At 33.9% G+C, this 22,741-nt stretch overlaps 1 protein-coding gene across 2 annotated transcripts in view; it reads right to left on the minus strand.

Annotated features, from left to right (window-relative positions):
* Window positions 1-22,741, minus strand: part of LOC106869353 (E3 ubiquitin-protein ligase SMURF2) — a 106,683-nt gene that overhangs the window by 46,018 nt on the left and 37,924 nt on the right. For both annotated transcript variants that reach the window (XM_014915072.3, XM_014915071.3), the window contains exons 2-3: window positions 11,275-11,313; window positions 7,661-7,769 (exon numbers count right to left, since the gene is read on the minus strand). In XM_014915072.3, coding sequence (XP_014770558.1) covers window positions 7,661-7,769; window positions 11,275-11,313 — 148 coding nt within the window. The remainder of the gene's footprint in view (window positions 1-7,660; window positions 7,770-11,274; window positions 11,314-22,741) is intronic.

Below are 22,741 nucleotides of genomic sequence, written 5' to 3' on the forward strand. Positions count from 1 at the left end.
TTTTACTATGTAAGAAATCAATATTGACATAGCACAATAGTTTAGAAATGATGGTACTGGTATTCTGATCACATGTATCAAATGGTATTTGTTGAGGCAGATTTCCCATGGCCTATTTCCACATAGCCAGACAAGGGTACAGATAAACACACACAATGGGTTTCTTTCAGTTTCTGTCTACCAAACACACTCACAGGGCCCTGGTGTATTGTAGAAAACATGCCCAAGGTGCATCGCAGTGGGAGTGAACTCAAGAGCACATGGTTGGAAAGCTAGATTTTTCACCAAACAGCCATGACCGTGCCTATAATATGGATAGTATTACATATATACTATAGAAGTTATGTTGTGCCTCTAAGTAATGCGCATCATTTTAAATTGCCAATAGATTCCACACCTAATGTACTTTGTATATGACAGCATCACACATCAAGACAAGGTAATGATAATTAGGACATACAATGTAGACATGAGCCCATATTACCATGGATTTTACTACATGTTTTATTCCCCCATTTATCACCCTCAGCTGTATGACACTATTAAACATCTCTGGATGCTCCAGTTTTCGTTTTGTTTAACTTTTCTTTCAGTTAAACTGTTCAGGATTAATTACAGAAAAGTTATTACAAAAAGATAAGACTGAAAGAAGAGTTATTACAAAAGATTATAGGACTAAATTATCAGCAAAAGCCAGCAGTTTATCATTCCAGCTTCTGCTGACCCAAACCACAAGGTGATAAAGTAAGTCCCACTTCAAGTACAGAATAGATCTCCTAGACAGTCGTGTATTCCATGTTGTACTCGAAGATCTTTCAAGAAGCCTTGGGTGCAAAATGACTGCAGGTGTAGGAGTGGCTGTGTGGTAAGTCACTTGCTTACCAACCACATGGTTCCAGGTTCAGTCCCACTGCATGGCACCTTGGGCAAGTGTCTTCTACTATAGCCTCGGGCCGACCAAAGCCTTGTGAGTGGATTTGGTAGACGGAAACTGAAAAAAGCCCGTCGTATATATGTATGTTTGTGTGTGTCTGTGTTTGTCCCCCCCCCCACATCACTTGACAACCGATGCCAGTGTGTTTATGTCCCCGTAACTTAGCGGTTCGGCAAAAGAGACCGATAGAATAAGTGCTAGGCTTACATAGAATAAGTCCTGGGGTCGATTTGCTCGATTAAAGGCAGTGCTCCAGCATGGCCACAGTCAAATGACTGAAACAAGTAAAAGAGAGAGTAAAGAATTGAATTAATAGCATTTAATTTTAAAAGGTACTTTAGCAATGTACTTAACTATGCTTACTCCAGTTTGCCTGATTAAAAATCTGCTTCCACTATTACCTTGCAGTAAGTGGTTAGTAATAAGGGAGGGTTTTCAGCTGTAAAAACAATTACTCTAAAGAAACAGATCATTCCACCTACGAGGTGGTATCAAAGAGTTCCCAGACTAGTTATGTCTAATAAAAAAATCACCTATTTACCTAAATTTTAATACTGTCTCCTTTGAAATAGTCACCCTGTGCAGCAATACAGCAGTCCCAGTGTTCCTGTCACTTTTGGAATCCAGCCTGGAAGTTGTTTTCCATAAAGTGATTTGAGGACTCTCAGTGATTTGCTCTTGAGCTGCATTTTCATCTTGGGGAAGTGATGGAAGTTTTCAGGTGCTAAATCTGGTGAATAGAGTGGGTGTGGAAGTGATACTATGTTGTTTTGGGTGAGAAACTCATGAGTGAAGAGAGCTCAGTGACAAGGTAGATTGTCATCATGAAAAAACCAATTTTTTGCACTCCATAGATCTGGTCGCTTTTGCAGAATGTCCTTCTTCAAATGCTTCAAAACATCATTGATTGTCCTCTGACAAAATTCATACACAAGCTGATGAATTTTTTCCACATCTCTGGGGGTGATGCTTGTGGTAGGTCTTCCGCTTTTGAAGCACCAGTACCACCCAAAATATTGCGTACAACCCATTGCCCCATAGCCATAAGCTTGCTGAAGCATGCTCAATGTCTCTGTAGCAGACTTCCCAAGTTGGCTCTTTGTTCCAACTTCCTGTTCATGACAAAAATCGCAGACTACAGCATACACATGATCACGCAACACACAAATTTCACAACTTGTCTAGTAAACACAGCAATGTCACTTGGTTTACTGCCTCATGAAGGTCACTGCTAGCTCTCACTGCACATGCAATTGTGTGCTGCCATCTGCTGGCATGCTACAGAACTAGTCCAGGAACTTAAGGTTCAATCACACTGTGTGGTGCCTTGTGCAAGTGTCTTCTACTGTAGTCCCAGGTGTCTCATTCATGAGGGGGGGGGGGGCGTTTAGTTTTAATCCCACTCATATTCCATGGAAAATAGGTTAAGCCCTGGCATTATGAATGCTAGGGGCTCACAACAGAGTTAAGCCTAAGTCTAATGTGTTGATGCTAAAAATCCTTATTATAATTAATCAATCACACATCCAGTGTTACCTTACTCACATGAATACTCTTATGGGAATTGAAGCTAATGCTGGTTATGAACTATCTGCATTTATGTTTGGAATAATAAAACAGAGCAGAATTATATCTATTACCATGTTATTTTATGTGATCTATGCTTTGTTGATATAGTTGTAAGAGCAAAATACATTTGGAATAATTGTTTGCCATACTTTCTAAAATAAAATATTAATCATTGACTAATATTGTTGTCTCCACCGCTTCTCAACATATGATTACTCATTAACTTTTTAAAATTCTCTGCATTAAATATATTAACACTAAGTTAACAACTGTTGTTTTTCTTACAGATAATTATCTCTGAGCTATTTACTCATTAAACAATTCTGTTTTCTGACACTAACAAGTGACCAATCTTCTATATTTACATAATGATTATCTCAGCACAACTTTGGCAAATACAGTGAAGTCTATGGTCGGCAGATGAGTTTATAATAAGACTAAAACATGTCTGAAATTCTCTCATATTTTCATGAAAGGACAATATTTAATCATTTCATTTTAACATTCACTCTTTGAAGCTTGCATAGTTCAGACAAAGTTTGAGGCAAATTTTTCTTCACAGTTTCTATATTCAATTTCACTTGCAGGACTTGGATTGACACAAAGCTAGAGTAAAAAAAAACATTTGCTTAAGATATCACTCAGTGGCCTTGCAATTGCTAGATTAATTTCTTAATTATTGATCTGTAATTATGTCTGAATACTTGGCTGTCTATGTATAGTCATGTCCTCTATATCCCTCTCTCAGCTGAGAGATCCTAGTCTTACAGGCTTGTGGGTGCTAGTACCATGTAAAAGCACCCAGTAAACTCTGTAAAGTGGTTGGCATTTAGAAGGGCACCCAGCCATAGAAACCATGCCAAAACAAATGGAACCCAGGGAGTTCTCCAGTTGACTGACTCCTGTTAAACCAGCTAACCCATGCCAGCATGGAGAACGAATGTATAATGTTGATGACTTGCTCAAGGTACCACACATGTGGTTAGGATGCAAATTTCTTATCAAGCATCCACAACAAATATACAATATTTGTAAGTAAGGTTATATATAATGTATGTGTTAGTATAACAAAGACTATAGACAGACTGAAGCAGCAGAGCATTGGACTAAATGCTTTGTCATGTTCAGTTAGGTCTCTTCTATGTTCTACGTTCAAATCCTACCAGGTTTCATTTTATGTTTCATTCCTCTGGCACCCAATAAGGAAAGAATAATATCAGTAACATACTGGAATTGATGCATTCAACCACCCCCTCTCTGTTACTGCAAATTTGTGCTGGCCTCGAGCCAATAGAAGAATTCATTAATATAACTACAGAATAAGACTGAAATTTGTGTAGAACCCAAAATTGATGGGAAACTGAAATAGTCGGTGCTTCTGAATAGATATTCATTTTTGAAGGAATATTAGGTCACTGAAGTTGCCAAAAGCAATAATTACAGACAATTACCCCATGTTAATTTTGCTTAGTCTTTATTATTATTATCATTATTTTGGCAAAGCATCTTCCCTACAGTTCTGCCAATTTTATGTTTTTGCAAGCCAAGTTACTCTCAGTTAATTTTCATTGTAGGTCACTGGACAGTTCTAAGCTGAACAGCAGTCAATTCAATGTTCTCTTCAATTTGTCAATCTTACTTTCATAACATTATGTGAAAATACTTGTGATAACACACACAAAATCATTCAAACAGTTTCTAGATTTCTAGAGCATCAATCTAGTCATAAATTCAGCTGTTTTGTTTTGACCATGCAACTAGTCTAGAGAATTATCATTATAATTATCACAAAAACTAAGTGATAGATGACAGGCTATGATAAAATGTTTCATGTGATATTTTATATTTTACAGATATATTTTGATTTTAAAAAGATGAAAAAAAGTGAAAACTGATAATTAGAGAAACTTTTAAAAAGTATAAACCCAGTCTTTCCTCTGGCAGCAATTATTAAAATATTTAATTTCTTTTAAATAAAATTTTAAAAATATACAAATAATAATTTCTATTAATTAACTGCACCAGATTTAACCAATCAGAATCAATGTATTGGTAACATGTTTCATTAACAAATTGAAAGTCATTTTTTTTGAATACCTGTCTGAGTTGCATTTTTATCTCTTATATTGGAGACGTTTGATCAATGTAGTTAATGTTCAGTTTGAAATCCCAGGGGAGGAACAATTGGAAAAGTGTTTGTTGTCATGGAGGTGTTGTGAGTGACAAAGCAGACATGACAAGACTATGGCACTGTTGATTGATAAAGAGGTAGACATTTTGTCATACTTAATAAAATTAAGATAGTCTCAAACTTTTTAAACCTGTCCAACAACACAAGACAGAATTATATGGATGCAAACTATATTTTGTTCTCTCATTAATAAATAGGTGGTGGGCAAAAATCTTAATAATGAAACACCTAGAACTATATTTACTCTTCACCATGGAAGCCAGACTGTGTATAAGAAAAAGAACTTTCTTTGACAAGTACATGAGACTGAGATCCAGCCATTATGTGATAAGACACAAATATAGATATCATCTTAAAACACCTATTTTGGCTTACTACCTTCTGTTCTAAGTCACATGGTCTTTAAAAGCTTATACATTTACCAAAGACCAGCTGCCCACTATTACAGAAAATACCCTCTCCCCACAGATATGGCTATGTTAAGTTCATTTAATCTCACATTACAGTACCCTGGGCAAGTGTCTCTTACAATTGTCTTGGGTTGACCAAAGCCTTGTGATTGAAATTTAGTATGTGGAGACTGACAAAAACCTGTTGTGTTTATGTGTCTGCATACATTTGTGCTTAACAAAACTGTTCACTTTGAGTTGTTGTTGCCATGTATGCCAACAAATCACCTGCTCAACTTGCAAAGATGTGAGCTGAATACCCAAACCATTTAGGCCATGTGCCTTCACTCTGGATAAATATACACACAAGTCGCCAATTGACAGGACCAGAGCACTGGATAGATTGCTTTGTGGTAATCAACCCAGCTCTCTGCAGTTGGCTATTCATCATTTCTGGGTTGATAAATTATATACCATTCCTGTTTTAGGGTAGATTCTCTTCTTTCTCTCACTTTCTGGAAGAAATTGGCTGTCATCCAACCCAGAGAGGGACAGGCTCCTCCAAGCTTAAAAATGTCAGGCACACATCATATATCATGATGGCACTCCTATGATTCTATCAGGAGGCGAGGGCCCAAGCCAAAGCAGATACATGCACACACAAAACTATTTTTATAAAAATTTTTTAAAAAAATGCGAAGTTCTCTTCCATATAGTAGTGTATCTTTGGCACTAAACAATCCCATCTATCTGATTATGATTCTTATCAAAAAAATAATTTGAATGATTTTATTAGAGTTATCTTCTGTATTTTTTTTGTTTTTAGAGGTTAAACACTTCCCTGAGAGGGTTTTGTTTATTAATTGCAAGGACAATCATAGATGAGTGAAAATTTTCAGCTCATATTACAAATGTGAGCAAGACCCTATATGTGATCCTTGTAGGTATTTTCTTCTGCCATATTATTACTGGAAGAAGGTATGTTTAACACTATGATAATGGAAACCTAAACATTTTATAAAATACATGCCATCTGCTAAATTCAAAAGCAAAAGGTTTACAAACAGTGCAGAAAATGAGAAATACATAGAAATACTGAGCAAAAGTGTATTGCACATATAATACTAAACTTATATTAGTTTTCTTGCTAGTATAGTTAAGATGGCTACATAAATTCAGATGTCAGTGTGAATGTTCAGAGTAAATGTCTTCTTACAGCCAACTCTAAAAACTAGTAATGATGAATATATTTTTTTTTCTTAATGCCAAGTTGAGCTGAAGGAACAAAGGAGTTTAAGAGTATAATGAATGAAGCTGCATCGGATTAATTTTGATAAGATTAACCTTTACTCTTGTTTAAATAATATTACAAATGATCATTCTAGAGTGACTAAGCTTGTTTATTGCATCTGATGAATGAAAATGAAAACATATAAGAAAATTTTAAAAAATTAAAAAATATAAATTAAACATCTACACACTCCAAACTTTAAGAGTTAAATTTCTCAATGAAAACTGTTATGGGGAAAAAAAAGAACCTGTTGACCTTAAAATCTTGTTGACAATGGCTCTAGTATGTGTGCCTATCTAACTTTAGGGGTTGGCTCCAACCAATGGCATAGTTGCAGCAGTTAGTACACTAAAACTCTTTGTTCAGTGTGAGATTGAATATATTATTTTCATGGTGGTGGCGACAGAAAAAAAAAAAAAAAAAAAGTGAGAGAGAGAGAGAAAGAGACAGAATATAAAAGCTACTCAGGTGTCTATAAAGAAAAGTTATAAGAAATCAAAACTGAAAATAATATTGAAGGGGGGGGGGGGGGGCAAACTAAAGAAACAAGCAAAAATACACAACAAACCTAACAATATTTTTTTTTTTTAAATATTATTCTAAAAGTAAAAACATAGTAACAACTATACAAATTTTTTTGAAACCATTGATTTTTTTTCATATATATTACTTTCTTTTTAACTTTTGCTTGGCTTCTCTGTAGTTCATAAGAAAGTTTTAAAACTCCAAGTAACTGATAAAAAGCAAAATTAAAAATATATATGAAAAAAAAAAAAAATATTGAAAAACTTTCAAGACATAATTTTTATGTATTTTTTCCCCCACTGAAATAGGATTAGACATAAACTGTTAATAAATTTAATTCAGTGGCCTAACCATCAAATACCTCTAACATTTATCACCGGCCTCATTACTAAAAGCAAGTCATGAAAAACTTCACTTTTTTTCCCCTTTATATTTTATTTATTTCGAACAGAAATCTGATAATTCTAATAATTAATGCAGCAGGCTTAAAAAGGGGTTATCTGCATAGTATTAAGCAGAAGACAATTTAGGTCAACAGGAGAATTAAAGTTACTTATAGAGGACAAGAACAATGACCCAGTTTCAACAGCAAATACCTGAAGTATATGTAATACTTCAATAGGAAGCTTATTTAGGTTAGGGGCAGATTGGATTCAGAGGAGAGTAAAAAAAAAAGGGGGGTGGGCAACTTAAATCCATTGTGAGAGCAGGGATAGATTTTGGGAGAAAATTGAATGTAATAAATACATGCATATGCTTACAAGTCATAATGTTGGTTCCACTTAGGATCAAGAGTATTTTTACAAGGTTCTGTTGAGTGGCACTGCCCTGAACCATCAACACTTATTTTGGCAAAAGGATCTGGTAACCCTGTGGAAGAAAAAGAAAGAAAGATTGCTACTAATATGTTGAAATAACACAAAGATATCTAGCTTTGATAGTGAGACACAAAATTCACAAGAAAGAATGTACAGGCCACAACATTCTTGTAGGAAAGTGATGTAGGTCGCAGATTTGTAGAGAAAGGATGAAGTCAATTGAATCAAACAGTACACGACTGGTATACTTTGTTCACCAGCCCCCTAAAGTGATTTATTTGCTTGTTTGTGTGAGTGTAAATGTGTGAGTAACCCCCCCCCCCCACATTGCAATTTGGGAGCAATAATGTTGTTGGTTGTAGACTTTCAATGAACCAATCACAGTTCAATGTATTTCTGAGTGTTTTTTGAAACAGGAGTGCCTGTAACTATTTCAAAAGGCTTCATAGATCACCGAATTTTATTAGGGTGGTGATGAGGGATTATCAACTACGTTTTGTCCTTTGCTGAAAGGCACATTTACACCATTGGCTTCTGCAGATTCCCCTTGCAAATTTATTGATCAACCCGGGACTATGCTAGAAGACATTTACCCAAGGTACTGAACAGTGGGATTGAACTCAGAACCATTACTGTGAAGTGAACTTAATCACACAGCCATGCTTAAATCCATCTGAATTCCGCCTTTCATTCTTAATGCTAACAATGAAAGGTAAAGTTGACATTGACAGTATTTCAACACAAAACTGTAAAGAGCTGTATGTAACTAAACACTGCAAAGTATTTTGTCCTAAGCTCTAACAATTATATAACTTGGATAACTTGCTTACAAAGGTGTTGAAAATCCTTCCGTTGGTCTGAGATTGTTGATTCACTCAAAACTGTGTTCCATGCAGACTCTTCAGAAGATGGTTTATAATCATCATCAGTTAATGTCCATTCTCCATGCTGGCATGGGTTGGAGGGTTTCACAGGAGCCAGCCAGCCGGAGAGCTGCACCAGGCTCCGATTATGTCTAGGCGTGGTTTCTATGGGTGGATGCCCTTGCTTAATGCCAACCAGTTTACAGAGAGTACTGGGTGCTTTTTATGTGGCTAAATTTACAACTACAGAACCTAAAAGTCACACAGCTCATGACTTTCTCATTGAAAAATGAACTCCTAAGAAAAATTTCAACTACATATGTGCAAAACAATGGGCCACAATACAACATGCATAAATACATAAATTAAATACACTCACTTTTTTATCATAAGAAGTGCTTAATAATTTTGCATGGTTTAAATAATTTATTTATAGGCTAGAATAAATAACTTTCCTCTTAACTATGTACAAAGTGCTCTGATATATTTTTTATTTGCTCGAGAGTGCAGTGAAGTATTTTTATTTCTTCTGAAGTGTACTGCAAGTAAAAACAGTTTGAGAACCATAACTACAGAAGATAACATTAAGTCTGTTGTATTGGTATCTAAGTGTATAGTAACATTTCAACATTGGTATTTACTTTTGAAAGTAGGACTGAATTCCATAGCTTATACTCCCCCTACCCATTATTTTGCCTCTCTCATCAAAGGAATCCTTTATATGAGCATTAAATACATACATGTAACCAACAGAACATTTGCTGATGTGACCCTAAAACAGTGGCTGAGCACAATGGAACTTCATTGTCCATTTTTTTTTTTTTTCATAAATATTTTTTACGTATATGCACGCACTCAACATATTCATGATCTGTTTATATATACATATATATGTATATAGTTGGTACAGGTATGACTGAATGGTTAAGAAGTTTGCTTCCCAAACATGTAGTTCCAGGTTCAGTTTCAATGTAAGGTACTTTGGCCAGAAGGTCTTTACTATAATAATCCTGGGCCTATCAAAATTTTGTGAATGGATTTGGTACACATGTAACCTATTCTCTTTTACTTGTTTCAGTCATTTGACTGCGGCCATGCTGGAACACCACCTTTAGTCGAGGAAATCAACCCCAGGACTTATTCTTTGTAAGCCTAGTACTTATTCTACCGGTCTCTTTTTGCCGAACCGCTAAGTTACGGGGACGTAAACACACCAGCATCGGATGTCAAGCGATGGTGGGGGGACAAACACAGACATATAAACACACATACATATATATTTCTCCGTTCTTCCATTCTCCGAACTTTCCATCTTTCCGACGAAGGGCTACGCCCGAAACGTCATACACTCTCTCTTTCCTTTCCTGAGTGTCCAATAATACTATCGATATCACGTCCTCACTTTGTTGTTTTTTTGTTTTTTTGTTATTGTTTTTTTGAACTATATATATATACATATATATATATATATATATACATATATATATATATATATATATACATATATATATATACATATATACGACGGGCTTCTTTCAGTTTCCGTCTACCAAATCCACTCACAAGGCTTTGGTCGGCCCGAGGCTATAGTAGAAGACACTTGCCCAAAGTGCCACGCAGTGGGACTGAACCCGGAACCATGTGGTTGGTAAGCAAGCTACTTACCACACAGCCACTCTTGCGCCTACAGCATATATATATATACGCACACACACACATGCGTGTGGCATGTATATCAGTATGTTTTACATTTGCTTTCATCTGAAAATAAGTTACAAACTGACTTTCATCATCATTTCTGATCAAATAGCTCATTCACTATCTCTGTACCTCCTAAGATGTGGGGAATAAGAGATGTCATACCCCCCCCCAAAAAAAAATTTGATAAGAGTTAGCAACAGGAAGGGCACCTATCTGTAAAACAAGTTTTAATAATATATTCATCTAACCCATGCCAGCATGGAAAAAAAAAATGGATATAAACAAACAATTGAATATACAACAATTTTATCAGTTTACTGAAGGTCATAACCAACACAAATTTCCCTCAGATTACTAAGATTAAGTAGTGTCTTATCACTTCAGCAAGTACAGTGAAGTCATTGCATGAGGAAGGTCTAAGAAGACCAAAATATATCTAGAACTGTCTTGGACACTTGCAATGGCACTGTGCCAGAGAGGTCAGAGTAGTGCAACAAAATTTTTGTCATTTCTAGAAATAGATGGAAAGTAAATTTTCTCTCTTTTTTAAAAATGATAGTTAAATAGCTCTTCCAAGGTATAATTGCTAACATATTTTCACCTTTCTCAGAGTGAAGTAAAATAGATCGGAATAAAGTAAAATTTCCCATAGAAATCTGGGAAAGCCATAAACATTGCAACTTTCCAGTTCACTTATCATATAAATATGAAGATAATACTTGTTGTCAAATAGATTTTTTCTCTAAAGAGGGAAAAACTGAATTTTCAATTCATTTGCACTTTTATGATGTTGGTGTCCGAAAATAGCTAATAAGAAACAAATTGTAAACCGAATTATATAAAACCAAAATCAATATAAATATTTCTTCACTTGTGTGTGTGTGTGTGTGTGTGTGTGTGTGTGTGTGTGTGTGTGTGTGTGTGTGTGTATGAGAGAGAGAGAGAAAGCATCGGAGGATGGAAATAAATGGAAAAGAAAAGGGAAATACTTACTAAAGAAATCTTTTTTAGCTAGGTTCTTAGAACAGAGAACTGAAAAAGAAAGACAAAAAGAAACAAGATAAACATGGTGATATAAAACAGTATAGATTGATTATTAAATATAAGGTATTCATATTAGTTTCAGTAAAGTAACATTATCTAGCTATACCATCATACTTGCAGAATCCAAATAGTCTCCAAAAATGCTTGGTTTAAAACGACAAAAATCTATAATCGTGAAAACATCTTTGACTCTAAAAGAAGCTGCAGTCTGCAAAATGTCTGTAACAGATATTGATTAATTATACACAGAAAAGGAAGATATTCAAATTGAAAATGGAAGCCCTTTATATAGCATTTATATATATATATATATATATATATATATATATATATATATATATATATATTCATTTTAACTGTTGACATATTGCTTATCTGTTTGACATGCCTATTGTACATTAACCCTGTAGGATTCTACTGTCCATCAAATCAATGCAGTATTTGGCAGTTTACAAGACTGATAACTATCAGACAAACAGATTAAGAAACAAACTAAGATTCAAGGAACAAATCTCATTAAATCATAGCATTAAGTTTCGAGAGAATTTGATTAAAAATAAGAGGGGAAGGGGGAGAAATGCTTAATTGTAATGCCAGTTGTAGGTTTCACCATTTTGTTATCTATTAGATGGAATGGTAGAGTGCTAACAGAAGCAGATTACATAGAAGAATGATTACTCCTGGCTAATTTTATCTAATACTTATTGACCATGACAAAGCAGCCAACTGGTTGTAAAGAGAAGCCAAAATAATGAAGAAACCACAGTTAAATTCTATACATTATTCCAGAGACATCCATTTAACCCCTAGATATAGGTCGTTTTTTTGAAAAATTTTAATTCTATGTAGGCCAAATTTACTGTAGACCTGATTTCATGGGATAATTTAGAACTTACAACAGCAACTATTTAGTGTGCAATCTGTGACATATTGCAGTTATTTTCCCAAAGAAAACTGGAGATCAAAGCAAAAACAAAATATTTATGATTGCAAATATTTACTCTGGTAGGCTGAACTTAACTAAAACCTAAATAAATTTTTTTTTTTCTGAATGACTCACTGAAGGAATGGATTATATCAGCATGATCTAACAATGATTTTATAGTACAGAGTAAATAAACAAATGATTTTCTTATAGTAAACTTCTCTATTTAATCATACTTTTGACAAAAAGAGATGTGTAAACTAGTAAAAGTAGGAATTAAATAAAAACTAACAGTAAATTGGCTAGGATTAACATTAGTTTCTCCATTATTTACACAAGCATTAACCTAGCTTCATATTATTTAACTTTTGTTTTATTTTTATATATTATATTATCTTTTATATTATACCAGGGAGCCAAATAATTATTACGCAATTGCAAATCCAAATTAGATAATCAAATTAAATGTCAAATAAGTTAAAACCTCTATTTAAGATATTTAATTAAAATCAAGAAAATTAATACACTCAGAAGACTTCTATAATGGAATGGAAATACATCTATTCTTGAAATGTTTAAAAAAAAAAAATGTCAACTGAAAATTGCTGTGCAGTTGTTGCAGCAAACCCAACTCAAATTTAATTATCAAATTGTTGTAAAATGTCAACAGTAAGGTACTAAAAGACACATTTTCTGAATTGGATAACTGTTTTTAATTCTGTTGATATTTGAAAAGGCCAGATTTAAATTCTCTTCTATGTAATGTTATGAAAGATAAATTGGAACAAGAGTAACATGTTGTTCACTGACTAAAGAGTAAGAGCTCTTGTAATGTATTATATGGTTGGGTTAAAAAGTTTAGACATGTTCCAGAATTATCAATTCCATCTGTTTCAATAGTAAATGTAGTAGAAACTCAACAGGAATTGAGAAAAAAAAAAAAAAAAAAAAAAGTTAATATTTCTTAAATAAATCTGAATAGTAGACAAGAATATATTACACTGCAGTTAGCAGATAAATGTGTAATCTGAATTATTTGTTCTAGTTTCAGGAACGACTAACAACACCACATAGTTATGAAAAGATTAAAAGAAAAAAAAAAAAAAGTTAGCTGTTTGTTCTTTAAATAATATTTCAGCATAAAATGTTATAAAAATATAAATATTAGTTTGGATGGTAGAACCGTAGCAATTCAAAAGTGATGGGTCAAAAACGAAAACAGAAACACAGTTTTGACGAAAATAACACAAACTTCCAATTCCTATAATGGTAAACTAGAATAAGATAAGCAGAACCATTGAAAGTTGTAAGTTGACTTAATTCAATTAGAGTTATCAGTTTTATTTTTATACTTCAATGCTTGATTCTTGAGCAACAGAATGTTTAAGAACTTCCAATTTCAGGCTTCACGGAAAAATTCTAACAAACTGTCTTCTGATTTGTCAAAAGTTATCAATTTCCACAGACAGTTTAGATTATATAAAAAGATTAGGAGCATTGGTGACATTAATTGAACAATGTACATCTTCAAAGTTTTTACATAATCACTTAAAGCAGTTATATTATGGTGCGATTACTATTTCAATAATGATAGTAATGAAAATCCTTTCAAATTTTGGCACAAGGCCAGCTAATTTAGGGGAAGGGTTAAGTTGATTGCATCACCTCCAGTACTTGACTGGAACTTGATTTTATTAACCCTGAAAGGGTGAAAGTCAAAATCGACCTCACTGGGATTTGAACTCAGAATGTAAAGAGTCAGAAAAAATGCCACTAAGCATTTTCTGACACACAAATGATTCAACCAGTTCACCACCTTAAAAAATAAAGTAATAATTGTTTCTAATTTAGGCACAAGGCATGCAATTTCAAGAGGAAGCATAAGACAATTCTGTCAAACAGCAGTTCTTAACTGGTGTCATATGTCATCAACCCATGACAGCTGAAAGGCAAAGCTGACCTTGGTGGAATTTAAAGCTGACCAAAACTTTGTGAGTGGATTTGGTAGATGGAAAATGAAAGAAGCCTGTTGTATGTATGTGTGTCTGTATTTGTTCCCTACCACTCCTTGATAACTGGTGTTAGTGTTTTTGACCCCATAACTTAGTGGTTCAGCAAAAAAGAAACTGATAGGATAAGTACTAGGCTTTACAAAAAAATGTGCTGGCACTGACTCATTCAACTAAAAATCGTTCAAGGAGGTGCCCTAGCATAGCTGCAGTCTAATGACCGAAACAAGTAAAAGATAAGAGATAAGCATACACACTAAAGGTATAGATATGGCTGTGGGGGGTTAAGAAGTTCATTGGAAACCAAAATTGGTTTTGAGTTCAGTCCTACAACACATCACTTTGACAAAGTATTTTCTATTACAGCCCTGAGGTAACCAAACTGTTGAGAGAATTTAAGTGGAAACTGAGAAAACTGCTATGTTGTGCATGCATGAGTGTATGCATATGTAAAGATGTGCATTAGTTCCCTTGTTTTGATATCACATGCTAACTGAAAACAGATGTCACTGTCACACAAATAGTGTGGTGTGTAATCTGTGTTTAACTCTTTAGCATTTAAACCAGCCACACTAGGCCCCAACTGGCCAGATCCAGTCTATCACACACACTCTACAATATGTCAATTTTAAAATAAACAATCACATCAACAAAATCTCGATGCTACAAGATAAGCATTACATTTGACAAAGTAATTTGGATGATAAAGGGTTGAAATATAAGAATTGTACTCGATTCAAATATTCTATTGCTAAGACAAAAATCAAAATTCTTCAAAACACCCAGTGCCCCATTATGAGCTCATAAAATATCCAAAGGGGTACTACCACTCAGGTTAAAAACCACAAGACCTCCTGTAAGTATTTCTAGTTGTTCAGTCCCTGTTTAGCCCTGATCAAGCAGGTCAATAATCAGAGTCAATCCAGTTGTGACCAGTCACATATTTTTTTCAGTTATAATATATCTAGGATTAAGCATATTACCCAATAAGTCTCTCATTTTAAGACTACAGTGTGATTTGAATAAGATTTGGCTGCTGGTTTGAGAAGGTACAGTGACCATTTAGTGCCTCCCTTCTTGGTTTGCCATTCTACTTATTTCATTGATCATGTTTATCCTAAAATAGTCATGCGAGGCTAAAAGCCCAAATTCTTCTATATATGTATTTCCTTATCTTTTTTTTTTATTTTGCTTAGTTTTCATTGATGTTCTAAGTAGGCTACAGTTTTATAGGGAGATTAAATGAACAGTTACAGAAAGCTCAAAAAGGATAGGAGAGATAGAGATAGAGAGAGAGATTTGACAAAGGGCCAGCCAGTGGTTGTAGAGTGTAGATTAGCCAAATCACAGACAGTTGAAGAGGACTCTCTTTGCAGCACACACACACACACAGATACACACATACATGCCATGTGAATCTTATTATTCATTAAACCCAACTTACTTAGGGAGATATCTAATATCTGGTAGCCTGAAAAAATAAACAGATTGCTATAGAGGAACTGATTTATCAAACAGCCTATTCATTCACTAATGATTCATCCTTTAAAAAAACAGCAAGTTCCTTCCTTCCCACCACACCTCTACCTCAACTACTTTATGAATGAGTAGGGATAAAAACAACAGGGTAATATTTGAGGAAAATTCAAAACATTTAAAACTAAATTAACAAATTAGTTTATATCTTTTCACTAAGTGTGTGGTTAACAAGTTGGCTTTGTAACCATGTAATTTTGGGTTCAGTCTCACTGAGTGACTTTTTGGACAAGTGTCTTCTACAATATAGCACCAGGCTGATTAATACTCTGAGTAAAATCTGGAAAATGGAAACTGTATGGAAGACCATTATATATATATATATATATATATATTATATATATATATATATATATATATATATATATATATATATATATATATATATATATATATGGGCATATGTATGTGTGTGTGCATGGAGGTAATATTTCTTTGTTCCATACATGTGTTTTTGGTATATGAAGATCAGGGAAATTAAAATACCTTACATCAAAACAAAAGACTGGTGTCAGGAAGTGCAACCAGTCGTAGAATAATGCCTCGAGAAGCCACATGAAATCCGTGCCAACATAGAAATAGCAGGTGTAAATATCATGGTGATGACGGCATGGCAGAATTAGTAAACAGTAAGTATTAAGAATGAAAGACGGATACCAAATGAAATGGTTCTGAGTAGCGAGAAAGGTAAGTGGTATCAGAGGAAAAGTCGGTGAAGCATACAGTTCTACTCATTAAATTACAGCAGGGTCCCATCTTTTCTGTTGACTAAACCTTTAATCTTTGCTAAGTTTACTTTAATTCCTCTTGATTTTAGGTCTTCCTGAAACTTCCTCTCCAACCCCACTATAGATTTAACTATAAAAAATAGGTCATCAGCATGTAAGACTTCTCATAGACAGTTTTAAACGCTTCTGTAATGCTGTAGGACTACGATGAACATGAAGACTAAACCTCCATAGATGCCTATCTTTTTGCTAAATTCATCACTGAAATTGTTGTTGACTTTCACCTTATTTACTACTTAGCTTGTACAACCCTCACCAGCCATTTGTCTATTCCTAATTTCCTTAGAGACCACTAAATTACTGAACATAATATCCTGTCAAATACCTTTTCCAAGTCAATGAATGTCAGAAATAGTGATTTACTCTTAACCAAGTATTTCTCTGTAGTTGCTGCATTTGGAAGCTGTGTCCATGGTACCTCTTCTGAACAAAACCAAACTGTATCTACTCTGTTAAAAATCAATTGTGCTATTACTCTCTCTTAAGTTGATACAGTAGTTTGATTCCTCTGTAATTTCCTCTATCTAAGGCATCTCCTTTGCCAATGATACTGCTGCCACACCAGTCATTGGGTACAACACCTTTCTGTATATCTTGATCAACTATCCAGGTGGTTATCATGTGTTGTAGTTCAGATATTTAAAGCATCTCTGCAACTATTCCTCTCTTTAGGTCTTCAATTCTTTTATCTACTATGCTATTGTCAACTTGAACTGTTTGTCTCTCAATAGCATCAGCATGAGGAAGTCCTTCTTTATCTCACACCTCTCACAATAGCACTTCCATACCACTTTCTTGTTTTGCATATCAATGGCAAATACGCCTTCATCAATGGCATCTTGGTTCTGTCTCTTATATAACATTGCAATCCTGAACACCTTATGCCTCTGAACCTAATGTTGTAAGACATGTACAAGTGTTTTCCTTTCTGTTTTATCCTTGGCCAAGTATACCTGTAGCCCAGCTGCTCTTCTAGCCATTTGATAATGTTTCCTACCACCATCTTCTTTCTAGGTTTCTCAAGCAAGTTTCTTAGCCCATACTGCCCTATCAACCATGTTATGCTACCACCATGCTATTTTCAGTTTGGTTGGGAGTTTACCATAGTCACATGTCCGATCTGTAATCCTAATCAATTATTTTGTAGAAATACCAGTTGTCATCTATGCTATATCTAAATCTCTACCACATATGAACTGGAATTTCTCTAAACCTATTTCCAAATACTGGATCTATTAGCTTCCATATCTTGCTTCTCTCTATTATCACATTTTCTCTTGTGTCTACCTAGCTCTGACACTGAAGTCACAAGCCACTAATTTATGTTGCATACTGCATTACTAGGAAGGGTTTTGGTATTTACAAAATCCCTTTCTGGTAAAAACCTGGCTGTGTGTTCACCAAATTAGTGGTTGATTGGTTTCTTGAAGTGTGTGCTGCAAATTGTTAAGTCAGTTGCATCACAGATTCCAGGAGCTTACAATTTTCCTCATTTCTTCAACCACATCCATAGCTTCCATGTAATGTTACAGAAGCTATCACTGTGTTGGCCAACATGTTTGTTGAAGCTGCCAGCCATGATAATGAAGTCACTGAGGTAGTTTGCAGAAGGGTCTCATGCACAAGCAGTCCTATTCAATTCACAACTCTGCCTGTGGTGCATATGAAGATAAAGTTTAGGTTTCTATTTAATTACTTTTACCATGATCATCCCATTGCACACCCTGACTACTTCAATTACTTTATCTCTTACAAATAAAACTAAATAAAGCATGTACCAATAGAATGACTAATTTACAATGAAAAAAGGACCCCCCCCCCACAAAAAAAAATCTCAAGAGGAAATCATTTACACTGGCAAAATAGAATGAGAATTACAAACTTAGATATACACACATTAAAATCCTTTCTACATTTGAAAGTAAATAAATAAAAGAAAATTACTAAATGGGAAAAAAATCTGCTTAAACAAAATATGTTTTAGATGCTAAATTAAACTCAATGCTTATCTGAATTATTGGCTCCTATCAGAGCTGATTACATTACACAAGTAGCTAAGCTTTAAATTAAAATTTTAAAAAAAAATCCCCAAAATATATGCCACCCACCAAATCCATCAACTGACAATGGCTTTATAACACATGGCCTACTTTTCTAAAGTTTTACAGAAACTACCACTGAGAGGAAAACAAGGAAAATGAGACAAAGAGTAAAACAAAAAGCATAATAAGAAAAAGTGTATTTGTGAAACATTAGGGACCATAAATCTCAAATGGCAGTACCAAAACTGAAAAGGATTTTGAAACAAGCAGAACTAGTTAAAATTTTAGTAAATAAAAACAAAATCCCTCCCCACTCTATTTCCTGTTTTTGACGAAATCACCAAATTTCTGCTTTTACTTGTAATTTCTTTTTTTAGTTTATGTACTTCCGAAACAAGTTGCTTTATCAGTTAAAGAAAAAGAAAGAAAGAAAAAAAAAGTAAAATCAAAAACTGCAAAAGGTAAACTAAAGAAAATTTGGAAATCTCTAGAGCTATTTTTAGATTATGACGAAACAAACGCCAGTGTCAAAATTAGTCAGCAACAGGAAGACATACCTATTGAAAATTTATATTGTTATATCTGTCTGTATATATGTAGTACTACTAAGTAAAACATGCAGCCGTGTGTGTGTGTGTGCACACGAATATTAGATTGATGGTAATCTCAACACTTTAAATTTTAATTTGTATTAGACGTAAGAAGTTGTGAAACATGCATCTAAGCCGATATCTTTGACACCAATCCTCAAAGAAATCACCTCCAGTAATGTTGTCCAATCCATTCCAATTACCATATTTACTTGAAACCTAATTTTTGCCTAATTTCTCTGTCCTTAATAGTGTTAATTGATACCAAGTCTTATTTGGCTTCTAAATCAAATAAAACTCAACATCAAGTTTTTATGACAGGATAACTTATGGAAAAAAAAAAAAAAAAAAAAAAGGAGAAAAAAGGAAAAAGCTTAAAAGCTAAATATTAAGAAAGCTATTGCCAGTGAATGTTTTATATAAGACGTCCAAAATAAGGACATTAAAATCAAGATAAAAAAAAAAATCAAGATAAAAAAAAAATTCCAAAAAAATCTACTACAAAAAATTATGGTGATATGAACATAATTACCAGCAGAGAATTTGTCAAAAGACTAGAAGCTGTGAGTGGAAATTTTTAATTGAACTCATGTTTGATTTGGCCTAACCAAAGATGCTAATAATGGAATGTGAACATAGTAGGTAACCTCATTGCTGCAATAGTGGGACAGCCAAAAACAAGGAGTCACTTGTTAATTTGCTTATTATTGTATTTCTTCCTTGTTGAGAAGGCAAAGACTTCACACAGTTGAATAAAAAAAAATTGAAAAGATTTGATATAGAGATGAAACAATGATAATAACTCAGAGTATCTCTGATTTCTATGATTGTATAATCATCTCATCTTCACATTCAACTGTTGTCATATTTGTATTCTTAATTCTTTCAGCTTCTTTGGCCTATTTTCATATCAGTTGTTCTCCATTGTCAACTCGCAATCTTTTCCATTGGCATGTAACCAATTTCTCCTGCACAACTGGCTGATAAAAACTGTATTTATAAAGGCAGGAACAATACTTCATTACTTTCCAACTACCACATGCTAAAAGTCTTGTATGTAAAACATACCCAGCTCACATTTCCCAGCTGTTGCAATACTTCTAGACCCTCCCAAACTTACCTTCCTTTTCAGAGAACATCATGCTCCTTATTCATACACCTAACCTAATAGATTCTGCTTCTGACAAGGCAAGAGAAATTCATTTGTCACCAGTAGCACTTCAATCAACACTGCTACTATATATATAAATAAAAGGTATCACAGTCACTGACAATTCCACAGTCATAATATAGCAAAAACTGCATCCTAAAGACTAGCATTCCTCTTCAAAGAGAGAATAAATACTTCAACTCTGAACAACTACTGGCTCTACAAACCCACGTAGGACATACAATGGAATACTGTTTCATCTGAATGGTGCTGTTCCTACATACACACACACACACACAAAATCACAGACTGTATGTGCATGTATGTATTTTATATTCACACACATCTATAAACCAGATTGCTTAGGGTTCACTAGTTCTAAGTAAGTCAAAAAGTAAGAATGATGCTTTATTACTTTCTAACTATGACTCAACTAAAATAAATGAGAAGTTCAAAGAAGGCTCCCAAAGAACTATTCTATGACTAAACAATATTAAACTCAGAGCTTGGAGGATAGAGTCTAAAAAGAATTATTTTTTTAAAAGCAAAATATATTCCTGACACTGATGGTGAACAGATTATCTGTGAATAATTATATTCATTGCCAAACTATTACTACATCTTCATCTTTAAATACACATACATACACAGATATACTATTTTTTTCACTAATATGAAAACTACTTAATTCAAGCATGGAACACTTGGTATGCAGTATATAAACAGGTTTTACTTTCATATGGACATAGCTGTGCTTTTGGCCAATATCATGTAAGTGGAATTTAGGAGCCAGAAACTGCACACCCTATTGTAATTTTTGCCATCAGTGAATCAGTCATTGGTCTACTGGAGAACACTGTAACCAATGACATCATTGTTCACAGGTAAAAAAAAAAAAAAAAAAAAAAAAAAAATTGGTTCAGCCTCCAATATCATAAATATAATTAAGTAATTCTCACTGTTATTAACAACTTGAAATGAAATGGACTTGGCTTTACAAAGAATTTACTTCTACTCTAAGGTACTTATCACTGACAGAAATAGTGATGAAGAACATTCTTAATGTATTTTTGAAATAAGATAGAAATCAACAACAACAAAAACAGCAGCAGCTCACAGTCAAGGTACTGAAAACCAAACCAGAGAAAAAAACCAAAAAAAAACCCTCAAAAAGTCCAGCCTGATTAATGCATTATATCAGTTGAATCACTTAGAACATCTATTTCTGTATCAGTGAAAGTCAATATATAAATGAATTTAATTTTGAAACCTTTCAGTAATAGAAATTGTTGTGTGAAAATACATGAATAAATAACTAAAAGTTATAATAAAGAAACCATTTGTTGCTTTTTATCTGTAGACAGTAAGTCTGGTTTGTGTGAGTATGTACAGATATGTGTATGTATGATTGCATCAAGTGTGTGTGTAAACATGAATTTACATACACAAAGAATTTTCGGAATGCACAATCCTGAGAAGTAATTTTTTTTCTCAATATTCTACACTATTTTTTTACCTTTGTATACAACACACACTATAGTCTCCAATTTTCTAATCTATATAGGCATCAGATTCACTAAGTGTACATGAACATTTTTAACATGATCCTGTCTAATAATATATGGATTTGAAAATGATTAAAATCAAAACTCCTTGTGAATTCTTCAATTCAGATCTCTTTTTATATGTATACTGTGATTTTATATTGTGCATTATTTCATATGTTTGTTAGAAACCCAATAAAATAAACAGGTGTTTATTTTCTTCAGTGGAAACCAATTCTACAACATTGGGTAAAAAATATAGTGGTCATTATAATTCTGGAAAAAAGAGTGCAGTGATTGCAAAATATTTTACAAAAGTTGATAAGTGGGGTTGTCAAAGCTGTATGGCTAAGATGTTTGCACTGCACCACATAATTTCAACTTCAATTTCCCTTTTACCATAACCTGTGACTGACCAATACCTTGAGTGAAATTTGCTAGTAAGAAACTGAGCCTGTCTCATATATATACATATATATATATATATATATATATATCTTTATCCTCATCCTTTTTAATGTCCACTTTATCATGCTCGCATTGGTCAGATGAAACGTGTTGATGTAGATTTGTCTATGGCCCAATGTGCTCCTTGTCACCAATCCTCACCTGTTTTCAAGGAAAGGTAATACACTGGCTCTTCAAACAATGACCAGCTGAATGGCTGGTCATGTTTTCACAGAAGAGTGTAAACAAATGGCATTCTTTGAATGAATGACTGTTTACAATCAGTATGTAAATGTCAAGACAAGAGGACACAGGCATACGTGTGTGTGTGTGTGTGTGTGTGTAAATGGTACTGCCCAGGGGTCAAAACCATAGCGATATTCAT

This window comes from Octopus bimaculoides, chromosome 6 (assembly GCF_046866305.1).
Source record: "Octopus bimaculoides isolate indiv1 chromosome 6, ASM4686630v1, whole genome shotgun sequence".
NCBI classification, from domain to species: domain Eukaryota; kingdom Metazoa; phylum Mollusca; class Cephalopoda; order Octopoda; family Octopodidae; genus Octopus; species Octopus bimaculoides.